This window comes from Cherax quadricarinatus, chromosome 28 (assembly GCF_038502225.1).
Source record: "Cherax quadricarinatus isolate ZL_2023a chromosome 28, ASM3850222v1, whole genome shotgun sequence".
NCBI classification, from domain to species: domain Eukaryota; kingdom Metazoa; phylum Arthropoda; class Malacostraca; order Decapoda; family Parastacidae; genus Cherax; species Cherax quadricarinatus.
The window spans coordinates 4,897,817-4,913,783 of NC_091319.1; the positions used below are offsets into that span (position 1 = coordinate 4,897,817).

At 42.5% G+C, this 15,967-nt stretch overlaps 1 protein-coding gene across 7 annotated transcripts in view; it reads left to right on the forward strand.

Moving 5' to 3' along the window:
* LOC128693242 (uncharacterized) overlaps nucleotides 1-15,967 on the forward strand; it is a 664,368-nt gene that overhangs the window by 150,321 nt on the left and 498,080 nt on the right. For 6 of the 7 annotated variants that reach the window (XM_070089334.1, XM_070089338.1, XM_070089339.1 and 3 more), the window contains one exon: nucleotides 2,292-2,624. In XM_070089334.1, coding sequence (XP_069945435.1) covers nucleotides 2,502-2,624 — 123 coding nt within the window. In that variant the 5' untranslated portion in view covers nucleotides 2,292-2,501. Of the gene's footprint in view, nucleotides 1-2,291; nucleotides 2,625-3,345; nucleotides 3,370-15,967 lie in introns of those variants that run through there. The other variant, XM_070089340.1, reaches the window with a different exon arrangement.

Consider the following 15,967-nt stretch of genomic DNA (forward strand, 5'->3'; position numbering starts at 1 on the left):
ACGTTTAGAGCAGAGAGAACCAGAGATGGTCGAGCAGTAACGTTTAGAGCAGAGAGAACTAGAGGAGATTGTCGACCGGTAACGTTGAGTATAAATGGATCTAGGAGTAATGTAGGGATGGTTTTTTACTTACGCCCTTAAGCATAAAACTCAAAGGAAGTAAATCACATACGGTATACACACAGAGTTGTTTATCATTGTATATACAACGAGAATTGTTTATCTACCGGTGTATATACACCAAGAGCTGGTTATTTCTCAGCATATATGTACGCCGAGAGAGTACTTTAATCTCAAATTTAAAATCAAAAGTATTCTTTATTGTCAGTGTACAAATTCACTAGAGCACTGAGATCCCACCTTCAGTTGACTCGGGTAACTCAGCATCTCTCCAGAATGCTTCTGGGCTTGGCCTGATGCCTGGTCTCAGCACTACATTAGCTGCACTCCCAGTTTTTTTGTATGACTCCCGAGGAGTATTGGTAGGGTGTTACAGGTGTGTTGTGCTTGCTTCTTAAGGTCTTACACAACTGCTGTGACTGGAAATGTAAGGAAAAATGATCTTAAAGTACTTTAAGCACTTATCTGTTGACGTTTGATCTCCGAGTAAGGTAGTTTGATCTCTTGAGAGAGGTTGGTTAATCTTTGGATGAGGTAGCTGATCTTTGGATGAGGTAGTTTGTTTTTGAGTGAGGCAGTCTGACCTCTGGGTGAAATAATTTGACCTCTAGGTGAATAATTTGACCTCTGAGTGAGACATTTTAACCTTCAAGTGCAGCAGTCTGACTTTTGGGCAAGGTAATTTATATGAATATGTTAAGTGGTATAAAAAAGAAACTAGCTGGTTTAGCCTTCGGCCTAACATTTACCACATCGGTGCACGAGCACAACTGTGTGAACAAGTGACGTCGACATCTGCGCCAGACTAGAGTTACTTGTCACTCATATGCCAACAAATGCAAATGTAAAACATAAATATAATATTCTGCATATATTTTGAGCATCTACCGGCAGTAACATGCATTCCTGAAGGTGTTTATGTGGATGTCGAAAACAGCAAAGCTCTTTTTCTTTGAGTTTATGACCAGGAAGATTAGAGGTGTCTAGTTGATAGGTGGTTCTGCTTTCCAGTCACAGGTGGAAGGTGCAGGGTTCGTATCTCGAGGTTATGTAGGACGTTAAGGCAGCTTTGATATACCTAGTGACAGTGCACATCTTGTGTTGTTTGCCTGGTTATACCATTGTAAATACTCGCCCCCGCGGCCCGGTCTCAGAGCAGATCATGTTGGATGGTGTTTCTGAGGTGCTCTCCGGTTTCTCTACGCCCAGAGGATAGATATCGTTATTGAGGATGCTGGTCAGGGTGACTTTTTCCAAGCTAAGGAGGATGAACTTTCAACGATCTCAACGTCCTGATGTGCAGTTGCGTGTAGCACCCGCGTGTTGAACGGTCCCGTTGTGCCTTGCATTGGCGTTGTTTCTATGACAGGTCCTGTTGTGCCTTTCCTTGACGTTCCAGTGATTGTTCCGTTTTTTGTCTCGTTGATGTTGTACCTTTGCCGGTCGCTTCTTCCGTGGTCCACCAAAGTAACAAGAGAGAGAGAGAGAGAGAGAGAGAGAGAGAGAGAGAGAGAGAGAGAGAGAGAGAGAGACAGACAGACAGACAGACAGACAGACAGACAGAGACAGACAGACAGAAACAGAGAGAAACACCAGTCGGTGACACCACCACCACCTGCCGCCGCTGCCCGTATATCAAGGTGGCAGAGGCAGGCAGTGTTAAGAGCTGGGTAACGTACATTGAATTTCGGCTCCCTGTAGAGACTGTCACGGCCTCCAGCCTGGCAACCACTGCTTACTGACTTGATCCTGATTTACGAGAGGCTTAATAACTGCTCTCTGATCTACCCCTCCCTCCCCCATCATCACCAGCACCACTCACACCACTCTTACCACCACTCTACACACCTTCACCACTATCACCACTATCACCACTGACACTTCAACATTAGTAAAATAATTCTAACGCATCCCTGGCATCTGAGAGATCCTGTTCCTATCCTTTCTACATTATCTAATCTTCTGCGTATTTTGTATGTCATAATCACGTCTCTCATGGCCTCTTCTTGTATTGTTATAGCTCCCTAAGAGTCTTCTCGGTGTTCATGTTCCAAAGTTCTGGCACCAGTCTCCTTGTTAATGTGTTAGTGCGCTTGTATGTGCTTGTGGAAATTATTGTGTTGAGTGCACTCAATTTGAGTTTCATCTGATATGTTTTTCTCCTTCCACAGATGAGCGTTGCCTCAAGTATAGTGCGCAGAGCAGTGTTCTCGGGTACTGAGTCAACCACAGATGAGCGTTGTCTGAAGTGTGACGCTCAGAGCAGTGTTCCCAGCTGTTGCGGCAACCAGCTGGGCAGTATGAAGCGACGCAAGAATGCCCACGTTCACCACCTGTAGACAGGCCCACCTCCTGTAGACACGCCCAGCACCTCTGCAAGCATGGCCTCGAGCAGGTCCCCGGGCAACAAATCTCGTGGCCACCACTGGTGGTCCGGGGCCACCACCACGACCACCTCCCACGACCCCTACTCTGAGATTGAGCATTATCTTCGTAGAGCCGAGGTGAGTCTAACTGTAAAACATTTGTCACAGATGAGCTTTTATGAGGCCGTAGGTCATGTCCATAATTGTTCTTGAGTAAGAGAAACATTGCGGCAAACAGCAAAGAAACTGTTAACTAGATGCTGATGGTGTAGTATGCTGTAGACTGATACCTGAAGGAATGTTTAAGGATGTTTTAGGGAGTGAACGTTCCTTCTGCCCCATCCCAGACTTGGCCTTCTGGTGAATCAGGGTCTTGAAAAAGGCCTCCTTGTGAATCAGGGTCTTGAAAAAGGCCTCCTGGTGAATCAGGGTCTTGAAGAAGGCCTCCTGGTGAATCAGGGTCTTGAAAAAGGCCTTCTGGTGAATCAGGGTCTTGAAAAAGGTTTTCTGGTGAATCAGGGTCTTGAAAAAGGCCTCCTGGTGAATCAGGGTCTTGAAAAAGGCCTCCTGGTGAATCAGGGTCTTGAAAAATGGTATGCTGATACCAACAAGATGTGGAAGAAGACACTTATGTACAGTTTAGAACATTTATTAGAAGAAACGTTCCGCCACGACTGGCTTTTTCAGAACTGAAGAAGCCACTCGTGGCGATACGTCTCCTTTAATAAATGTCCTCAACTGTACATGAGTATCCTTTTCTAATCAAGGTTTTGCTGCCGCTGGACGCACACAATCCAACACCACAGCCCGGCTGATCAGGAGCTGACGTGATCAGGCCATCGACCAGAATGCTTGGAACCGTACAGCAGAAGCGATGACCCAGGTAAGTGCTCAACGGATTTGCGGTATATGGCGTTACCTTTCAGGTATTGTAAGGCAGGTGCCATTTATTCCCATTTTCCAGTCATCCGCCTCACCTATTTTGTAAAACTTAATATATCTGCTTCATAATCGCTATTTGACAGTGTGTTTCACTTATATAAGCATACAGTAAATAGGTAAGTGCAAATTAGTTGTGGGACGATACCAGTTTTTTTGCTGAGACCAAAACCGATACTATTACCAAAATAATCAAAATTAACCTCTAGAGCAAAGTATTCAAGAACACATGACTCAGACGGTTGAACCGACCCCAGCAACCATATATAAGTGAATTTTATAGCTGAGTACTATGGAACTCACATATTTTACCAATATAAGGAGTATTGTCTCTTGATACGACGGAGTGATGGTGATGGATGCTTAAAAGTCTAGGGACAGAAGAACAGTGCTGGATGCTTGACAGGAGGGAGAGTGCTGGACGTTTTAACTTGGAAAGATACTAAGGCACAAGGAGTGAGGAGGCAGCAGCAGCGTGAGTGTAAATGCATGTTCTGTTAATGGAAGAATGGCGTCGCTTGTAGGACCGCACTGAACACTACCGCAGCCGACACTACGGCAGCCGACACTACGGCAGCCGACACTACGGCAGCCGACACTACGGCAGCCGACACTACCGCAGTCGACACTACGGCAGCCGACACTCGACATCACCACCACCGCTGAACTTCCATACATCCTGTAATGCTTAACAATTCGCAAACGGGATCTTGCTGAGTGTCGAAATTACTGTGTACTTTGATACAGAGTGTGCAGGTTCGATTCCTGCTGAGGACCGAGAGATAATGTTTGTTAAACATCCTGTAAATTCCATGCCATTCTTTACAACACGGAATGGTATATATTACCTTTTATTTCATGCTGGCAGTGGTCGGAGGGAATAAAGGATTTGGAGAGAGCCTTCTGTTTTATTATTCTTGTCGTGAATATTTAGATAATATATAATACTTCTTAATCTAGGTCATCCTTCCCAGTATATACTCTATTTTAGGCATTAAAGTTTACACTGAGAGACATCGACATCTCGGTTTATATATCCTGTGCTGTACTCCAGGTTGGGTAATAAGGTTTGAAGCCTATCCGCTACACAATGGTCACTAAGGCTACTCATAAGGAAATTTATTCAGGTACAGGTACACATAAATACAGTTACATAAATTCCCATATATAGCAGCATGTATAGTTTGCCTTGGATAACCCAAAAAACTCAAAGAGACTTATTTCCATTAACGCCTTTTCACTATCAGACAAGAATACTTTAATTACACTAAACTATAGATTAAACTAAACTCTCAGCATATATATCCTGGGAGAAATACACTTCTTAACATATATATATATATATATATATATATATATATATATATATATATATATATATATATATATATATATATATATATATATTTGTTTTATGAATAAAGATAATACAATTATTATTGTTATTAAAGCATTTACAAACTAAAGCCTTCACGAAGCTTCAGCTTAGTATTAGAACTATTTATTTTTAAATATCACACGCTTTTTAATCATTATTAAGCTTATTACATATATTTTACAAGTATTTATTTAAAAAAAATTATGTTAGACGAGAGAGAGATTTACTTCAGTTACTGTTGGGTTGTGTTGCAGAGAGAACGGGTAAAGTTGTCATGATAGAAAACGTGGTTATAGGGATAACTTAATTATAAGAGATAACAGGTAACATTTCGGTCCTGGACAGTTGTCTGGTCTAGAGTGAGAGAATAGTGGAGAAAGTCACAAGGCAAGGCAGGTGAAGAGTGGAAAAGAAAACCAGAAGACAGGCCAGGTGAAGAGATAGTAAAGAAGCCAAAAGTGGTACCTTTTCCTTTGACGAGTTTCGAAAGTCTTTTTTACTTCCAGAGCCCGGCCATGGGCCAGGTTCGTCTCGTGCTTGCCTGGTCAACAAGGCTGTTGCTGTTGACGACCCGCTGCCCCACATATCCATCACAGCTTGGTTGATCTGGCATCTTGTGAAGATACTTGCCCAGTTTCCTCTCGAAGACTTTTACACTTGCTCCAGCAGTGTTTCTGATATCTTCTGGTAAGATGCTGAATAATCTGGGGCCACGGATGTTGATACAGTGTTTCCTTATTGTGTCTACTGTACCCCTGCTTTTCACTGGGTTTATTTTGCATTTCCTCACATATCTCTCGCTCCAATATGTTGTTATGACAGTGTGAAGATTTGGGACCAGGCCCTCGAGTACTTTCCAAATACATATTATCATGTATCTCTTCTCCGCTCCAGTGAGTACATATTCAAGAGTAAGGCTTTCCGGTAATTTAAATACTTTACTTCTGTACGGGCCGTAAACGATGTCTGTATTTGTTCCAGCTCTGATATTTTTCCTGGCCTCAACGGGGCCGTCAACACTAGCGATTTGAAGTGTCACTATTGGCATTATTTCCCCTGTTTTGAAGGTTATTGTTACTCTTTCATCCTCCTGGCTGTCGTGAAACTTGTTTTAATATGTTCTTTGAAAGGAAGGTCAGCCTTTTCCAGATTTCTGGAAGAAATCTTTCACATGAAGCATAGATTTCCTAGTAACTTTATCACATTTTCTCGTTTGGCTTTTTCTCAACACCCTTTCTTGACCTTTCTGTTGTTGTGGATGTGGTGAGTCACATGGTAACCATTTGCTTCCTTTTTTTTTTTTACACCCTTTCTCGAAAACTGACACCAGTGTTTTGTCCATGGTTCTGGGATATTCCTCTTCTTGTTGAGTTTAGTGGGCCCACTCATCTGTAACTAGGCCCACTGAACTGAATCACACAACACCGCCTGCCCTTCTCTGCTCAGTCTTGCCTTACGGCCATCCCTCCCTCACTGCCTTCTTCCTTTCCTCCCTTCTGGGAAGGATGGAGAGGGGGACCGGGATGCTGAATATATATATATATATATATATATATATATATATATATATATATATATATATATATATATATATATATATATATATATATATATATATAAACACTGATCTCTGGCTGAAGGAGACTCGAACCTTGGGACAAGGTACGCAGTGCTTTACCAATCTACCCACACTGGACAATACCTTGGTGTGTAGCTTGCGCTACACGTTTGATCCAAGGCAGCCAGCTTTCAGGGAGAAGGCTTACAGCTTTTCATCTCATCCCCTGCATGCATCAGCTTTACTAAAGATTTTAACAATGCAAGGAATTCGCGAGAGCAGGCGAAATATACACAAACACTGATCTCTGGCTGAAGGAGACTCGAACCTACGCACCCGTGGTTGTGTATATTTCGCCTACTCTCGCGAATTCCTTGCATATATATATATATATATATATATATATATATATATATATATATATATATATATATATATATATATGCAAACAATCGCAGACGGGCGATCTTAACTATGCAGAACAAGCTACGGGGGGAAGAAATCTTTAGCTCAAGTACTTTCACACTTCTCAGTGCGTCATCAGGAGCTGTGCAATGTTGCAAGGGAGCAACCAAAGCAGGGAGAGAAGTCTCAGAGTAGCGTTACCCTTAAGGTTACCCTTAAGGGTAACTGTGGCCAGTTACCCTTAAGGGTAACCGTGACCCGTGACACCTACACTACTCTGAGACCTCTCTCCCTGCTTTGGTTGCTCCCTTGCAACATTGCACAGCTCCTGATGACGCACTGAGAAGTGTGAAAGTACTTGAGCTAAAGATTTCTTCCCCCCGTAGCTTGTTCTGCATAGTTAAGATCGCCCGTCTGCGATTGTTTGCATATATATATATATATATATATATATATATATATATATATATATATATATATATATATATATATATATATATATATATATATGTTATATTATATTTATATATATTATCACACCGGCCGATTCCCACCAAGGCAGGGTGGCCCGAAAAAGAAAAACTTTCACCATCATTCACTCCATCACTGTCTTGCCAGAAGGGTGCTTTACACTACAGTTTTTAAACTGCAACATTAACACCCCTCCTTCAGAGTGCAGGCACTGTACTTCCCATCTCCAGGACTCAAGTCCGGCCTGCCGGTTTCCCTGAATCCCTTCATAAATGTTACTTTGCTCACACTCCAACAGCACGTCAAGTATTAAAAACCATTTGTCTCCATTCACTCCTATCAAACACGCTCACGCATGCCTGCTGGAAGTCCAAGCCCCTCGCACACAAAACCTCCTTTACCCCCTCCCTCCAACCCTTCCTAGGCCGACCCCTACCCCGCCTTCCTTCCACTACAGACTGATACACTCTTGAAGTCATTCTGTTTCGCTCCATTCTCTCTACATGTCCGAACCACCTCAACAACCCTTCCTCAGCCCTCTGGACAACAGTTTTGGTAATCCCGCACCTCCTCCTAACTTCCAAACTACGAATTCTCTGCATTATATTCACACCACACATTGCCCTCAGACATGACATCTCCACTGCCTCCAGCCTTCTCCTCGCTGCAACATTCATCACCCACGCTTCACACCCATATAAGAGCGTTGGTAAAACTATACTCTCATACATTCCCCTCTTTGCCTCCAAGGACAAAGTTCTTTGTCTCCACAGACTCCTAAGTGCACCACTCACTCTTTTTCCCTCATCAATTCTATGATTCACCTCATCTTTCATAGACCCATCCGCTGACACGTCCACTCCCAAATATCTGAATACGTTCACCTCCTCCATACTCTCTCCCTCCAATCTGATATTCAATCTTTCATCACCTAATCTTTTTGTTATCCTCATAACCTTACTCTTTCCTGTATTCACCTTTAATTTCCTTCTTTTGCACACCCTACCAAATTCATCCACCAATCTCTGCAACTTCTCTTCAGAATCTCCCAAGAGCACAGTGTCATCAGCAAAGAGCAGCTGTGACAACTCCCACTTTGTGTGTGATTCTTTATCTTTTAACTCCACGCCTCTTGCCAAGACCCTCGCATTTACTTCTCTTACAACCCCATCTATAAATATATTAAACAACCACGGTGACATCACACATCCTTGTCTAAGGCCTACTTTTACTGGGAAAAAATTTCCCTCTTTCCTACATACTCTAACTTGAGCCTCACTATCCTCGTAAAAACTCTTCACTGCTTTCAGTAACCTACCTCCTACACCATACACTTGCAACATCTGCCACATTGCCCCCCTATCCACCCTGTCATACGCCTTTTCCAAATCCATAAATGTATGTATATGTATGTATATATATGTATATATATATATATATATATATATATATATATATATATATATATATATATATATATATATAATATAGAAACTAAGATGGCAATAATAACAGGTATAATAATAGTGAACGCAGATTTTTACGGACGCAGGCGTATACTGAGGGAGAAAAAATCACCAATACTTTGATATTAAATGTTTTACCTTGCATTAAAAGTAGAGAAGGAGAGCGCTTGTGTGGAGGGAAGGAGGGTAAATGGAAGGGAAGAAAGCTAGGGTAATAGGAGGAGAGAGTTAATTTAGGGGAAGATAAATAAGAGAAAGAAGAAAGAAAACGAATTTTGACACAGACTAGATCGCTCTCCTTGTTTTCAAGGCAGACCTACAAGGGCGTCGAGGCCACATATTTTGTCCCAGACTCCCTTCTGTGTGTCGTCAGAGATACATTATGTGTCCCATTAGAGATAAGAGACTCAAGTTGTCTCTCCCACCGGCTAACATGATACACACTCATCAGTAAACATGATACACTCCACACTCCAAGATTATTCATTAGCGTTATTACTCGTTCACTGTAGTGATACTGCTGCACTTGGTGTCACCGTAGTTAACACCAGCTGCTGTTGTTGCTATATTATTTTCTTCTATTATTGGTGCTGTTGATACTGCTGCTATAGTGATACTGCACTTAATATCTATGTAGTTAACATCAGATGCTGTTACTGTTGCTGCAGTATTTGTGTCTGTTATTGATACTGCTACTACAGTGATACTGCTGCACTTACTATCACTGTCGTTAATGCCAGCTGCTGTTACTGTTGCTGTTGTTTCTGGTGTGGGGGTGGTGCTGTTATTGTTGCTTGTAAGACCTGGCGTAGGTGAAGATGAAGTGATAGGCCGTCGTGTTACCTAAGTTTATCTAAGTTTATCCGCTACATACACTTGTAAATACTCTTGTGCTTACAAGTGTATGTAACGGATGTGGTTCGTATGTTGGACTACGTGCGGCCAGCAGTAACAGCCTGGTTGATCAGGCTCTGATCCACTGGGAGGCCTGGTCGTGGACCAGACCGCGGGGGCGTTGATCCCCGGAATAACCTCCAGGTAGTTTAATGTAACAGTCATCGCTAAGTTTACGCCGCAAGACATAAATTTTAATAAGGACATCTCTGAACGTTAAGGTTACAGGTGAACATCAGGTGGTCGTGTTGGTCAGTTTTAAGGCCTGTGGACTCCACGAGGGTTATTAAGAACGTAGTCTACCTGGAATCAAGGATACGGTAGTCTCTAAAAGGGGGACTAAGATAAACTCAGTGCATACACACTGACTAGAGATTCGTTCCTGTATGTATAAACTGTATACAGGATCACTAAAAAAATAAAATTACGCCTAATTATTAGGAGAGTGGCTTGTCCACCTCTCAAAATAACCTGTCTCATTATTGACCAAGGAACGGAGGAAGGTCTTTTGATCTTTACAAAAAACATCGATAAAGCACAAGAGATAAGTGGCTAATTAATGTAATTTGAGGAGAGAGGACGTTTTGTGAGTGTTGGAGCTGGTTCAGTGTGTTACTCCCACGACCCAGCGGAGTGGCAATATAAACACAAATGCAGTATAATGTGATCCTTTATTGACTACGTTTCGCCCACACAGTGGGCTTTTTCAAGTCACAAACAGAACTGATGAATGGTTTTGAAAACCGACAAGTTGAAGAATTGAGACACTTATGCAACACATGGGAATCTTTATTGAAGAAACGTTTCGCCACACAGTGGCTTCATCAGTGCGCTACTCAGTGTATGTGCACTGAGACACACACGCTACTCAGTGTATGTGCACTGAGACACACGCTACTCAGTGTATGTGCACTGAGACACACACACGCTACTCAGTGTATGTGCACTGAGACACACACGCTACTCAGTGTATGTGCACTGAGACACACACACGCTACTCAGTGTATGTGCACTGAGACACACACGCTACTCAGTGTATGTACACTGAGACACACACACGCTACTCAGTGTATGTGCACTGAGACACACACGCTACTCAGTGTATGTGCACTGAGACACACACGCTACTCAGTGTATGTACACTGAGACACACACGCTACTCAGTGTATGTACACTGAGACACACACGCTACTCAGTGTATGTACACTGAGACACACACGCTACTCAGTGTATGTACACTGAGACACACACGCTACTCAGTGTATGTACACTGAGACACACACGCTACTCAGTGTATGTACACTGAGACACACACGCTACTCAGTGTATGTACACTGAGACACACACGCTACTCAGTGTATGTACACTGAGACACACACGCTACTCAGTGTATGTACACTGAGACACACACGCTACTCAGTGTATGTACACTGAGACACACACGCTACTCAGTGTATGTACACTGAGACACACACGCTACTCAGTGTATGTACACTGAGACACACACGCTACTCAGTGTATGTACACTGAGACACACACGCTACTCAGTGTATGTACACTGAGACACACACGCTACTCAGTGTATGTACACTGAGACACACACGCTACTCAGTGTATGTACACTGAGACACACACGCTACTCAGTGTATGTACACTGAGACACACACGCTACTCAGTGTATGTACACTGAGACACACACACGCTACTCAGTGTATGTGCACTGAGATCTCAGTAGTAGTAACGTAGTAACCAGTTACCAGTAATCTCAGTAGTAGTAACGTAGTAGATTCGTTCTCCCTTGCTCATATTGCGTGTTATAGCGTTAATTTTTTTTTTTCAACCGGGGGGAGTCATCCACTCCTCCGAGTTTGTTCATTCCTTCCAGTAAGAAAGAACCGATCCCATGTGGTCTGGTGTGATTCGATTCCTGCTCCAGGAAGATCATTCTGACTGTGAAGCCACCAGCACCATTAGTGACTTTCTCATGAACCAAGAATTACTGTATCGAACAGCAGAGTTGGGTACTCCTAGCAGAAGAGTATACCAGTTAGTAATTCCACAGTCACTAGTGAATGTAGCTTTACAGCTAGTTCACGATGTACCAGGTGTTGCACACCCTGGTATGGATCGTTCAGTAAAACAAGCCAGATTGAAATACTTTTGGCCTCGTATGGCAACTGATATTTCTGAGTATGTTAGGAAATGTAGTGTCTGCATGCAACATAAAGGCAATGCTAATGGTCCTAATCCAATCCAAGTGTATCCAACTACTAGCGAACCTTGGGAAAGAGTTGCGCTAGATTTGTTAACTAATTTCCAATGTTCCCTCCAAGGTAACAAACATCTGTGTGTTATGGTAGACCATTTCACCAGATATTGCGAGTTAGTTCCTATTGCAGACAAGACTGCCGAGACAGTAGCTAAAGCGTTTAAAGAACGCATTATCTGCAGGCATACCACCCCTAAGTCCCTAGTAACAGATAATGGAGGTGAATTCTGTAATGAAATTCTTGAAAATTTGTGTACCTTGTACAAGATCTCTAAATCCACCATTGTTCCTCATCATCCTGCCAGCAATGGGTTAGCGGAACGAACCAATAAGAAAGTACTTGATGTCTTGAGAGCCACTATCAATCCCAATAGTGAAACTTGGGATGAAGTTATACCTGATGTGCAGTGTGCTATAAATTCTGCTTACAATGTTTCTATAGGTGACACTCCACATTATGCATTGTATGGTGTAGATAAGCGTTTGCCTTATGAGTTGTTATATTCTAATCCGAAACCAAATTACAACCCTGATGATTTCGTAGCAACTCGTACCAGCTTAGCTCAAAGTGTTTTTAGAAGAATCCGTGAAACACTTCATAAATCAACAGCTGAATTTACAAGAGTCGCAAATACTCGAGTAAAGCCATCCAAAATCAAAGTAGGTTCGAGAGTTATGCTGACTAATTTTAACAAAACGTCTGCTATGCCAAAGCTTGATCAAAGGTTTGTTGGTCCTTATCGAGTAGTTGAACATATCACTGGTAATAAGTATAAGGTTAGAGAGATTAGTACTGGTCAGTATAAAGAATCGCATTTGGATCATATGAAGTTAGTATGTGATGATAATGATGTTCCAACCCAGACTAATGTGACAGACTCTGACAATCCTCCTGATCCTGTACTCTCTTCCTCTGATACTCAGTCAGATGATCAACCTGAATGTCGTTATTCCCTGCGTACACGACAGGTATTGAGAAATCCTCAAGTATCATTTGTAACTTCCAATTCAGATTTGCCTCAAATGCAGCATGAGTTAGCCAATGCTACAGAGTTTGATCCTCCCAGAGATGATACCCATTCTGCATATGCCAATCTTACCCTAGCAGAGTTGGGGTTAAATGTAAATAACCTGTATAGATGAATAATTACAGTATCAACTTATCAGTATTCAAGAATTTTTTTTTTGTGTTCATGTTCTCTCCGCATTCTGAGAGTTAACAGTCTAGATTTGCGTGCACCGAATCTGCCTTTCTGTTAAACACTCTTTCTTTGTATATATTCCTTCCTCAGAATCCGTAGATCACACGAATACAGATCGATCGATCAAAATTTTTGTTTTTATCACTTGTAATCTCAATGTTGAGTTCGTTGTTCATTTGTTGAGTTTTAAGTTGTACTATAGTATACCTTGTATTGCATTACAGTTTCAGTTACGTAAGCTTTCATTCCAATGTTCTACTTATGTATCTATAATGTTTCATGTTGTGTACTTTGACATTGTATAGAATCAGCCCAAGCCGTATACCTGCCATCTCTAGTTTGTATTAGTTGTATGTCGGGACGACATACGTTAGCGTCGCCGAGCTCTCAGTAGTAGTAACGTAGTAACCAGTTACCAGTAATCTCAGTAGTAGTAACGTAGTAACCAGTTACCAGTAACCAGTGTCCGTTGACTCACGACCAACCGTCTTGAGTCACGTCTTCATATTGTGCTGAGCTGACACTATTTCAAAACACCCACTGCGGGGTACTGGCCAGCCGCCTAGCCAGTGTTACGAGTGGAAGCAAGGAGATAGGCACGGCTGGCAAGGGCTCTGTCCACATAACAGTAATTACACGTATAACAGCCTACGTGAGTATTTCTACCCTAATCCACGTATCGAACTCCCACATGATAGAGACACACACACGCTACTCAGTGTATGTACACTAAGACACACACACGCTACTCAGTGTATGTACACTAAGACACACACACGCTACTCAGTGTATGTACACTAAGACACACACACGCTACTCAGTGTATGTACACTGAGACACACACGCTACTCAGTGTATGTGCACTGAGACACACACACGCTACTCAGTGTATGTACACTAAGACACACACACGCTACTCAGTGTATGTACACTAAGACACACACACGCTACTCAGTGTATGTACACTGAGACACACACGCTACTCAGTGTATGTACACTAAGACACACACGCTACTCAGTGTATGTACACTAAGACACACACGCTACTCAGTGTATGTACACTAAGACACACACGCTACTCAGTGTATGTGCACTGAGACACACACACGCTACTCAGTGTATGTACACTGAGACACACACACGCTACTCAGTGTATGTGCACTGAGACACACACGCTACTCAGTGTATGTGCACTGAGACACACACGCTACTCAGTGTACGTACACTGAGACACATACACCTCACAGTGTACATACACTGAGACACATACACATCACAGTGTACATACACTGAGACACATCACAGTGTACATACACTGAGACACATCACAGTGTACATACACTGAGACACATACACCTCACAGTGTACATACACTGAGACATACATCACAGTGTACATACACTGAGACACACATCACAGTGTACATACACTGAGACACACATCACAGTGTACATACACTGAGACACACATCACAGTGTACATACACTGAGACACACATCACAGTGTACATACACTGAGACACACATCACAGTGTACATACACTGACACACACATCACAGTGTACATACACTGAGACACACATCACAGTGTACATACACTGAGACACATACACCCCACAGTGTACATACACTGAGACACACATCACAGTGTACATACACTGAGACACACATCACAGTGTACATACACTGAGACACACATCACAGTGTACATACACTGAGACACACATCACAGTGTACATACACTGAGACACACATCACAGTGTACATACACTGAGACACACATCACAGTGTACATACACTGAGACACACATCACAGTGTACATACACTGAGACACACATCACAGTGTACATACACTGAGACACACATCACAGTGTACATACACTGAGACACACATCACAGTGTACATACACTGAGACACACATCACAGTGTACATACACTGAGACACACATCACAGTGTACATACACTGAGACACACATCACAGTGTACATACACTGAGACACACATCACAGTGTACATACACTGAGACACACATCACAGTGTACATACACTGAGACACACATCACAGTGTACATACACTGAGACACACATCACAGTGTACATACACTGAGACACACATCACAGTGTACATACACTGAGACACACATCACAGTGTACATACACTGAGACACACATCACAGTGTACATACACTGAGACACACATCACAGTGTACATACACTGAGACACACATCACAGTGTACATACACTGAGACACACATCACAGTGTACATACACTGAGACACACATCACAGTGTACATACACTGAGACACACATCACAGTGTACATACACTGAGACACACATCACAGTGTACATACACTGAGACACACATCACAGTGTACATACACTGAGACACACATCACAGTGTACATACACTGAGACACACATCACAGTGTACATACACTGAGACACACATCACAGTGTACATACACTGAGACACACATCACAGTGTACATACACTGAGACACACATCACAGTGTACATACACTGAGACACACATCACAGTGTACATACACTGAGACACACATCACAGTGTACATACACTGAGACACACATCACAGTGTACATACACTGAGACACACATCACAGTGTACATACACTGAGACACACATCACAGTGTACATACACTGAGACACACATCACAGTGTACATACACTGAGACACACATCACAGTGTACATACACTGAGACACACATCACAGTGTACATACACTGAGACACACATCACAGTGTACATACACTGAGACACACATCACAGTGTACATACACTGAGACACACATCACAGTGTACATACACTGAGACACACATCACAGTGTACATACACTGAGACACACATCACAGTGTACATACACTGAGACACA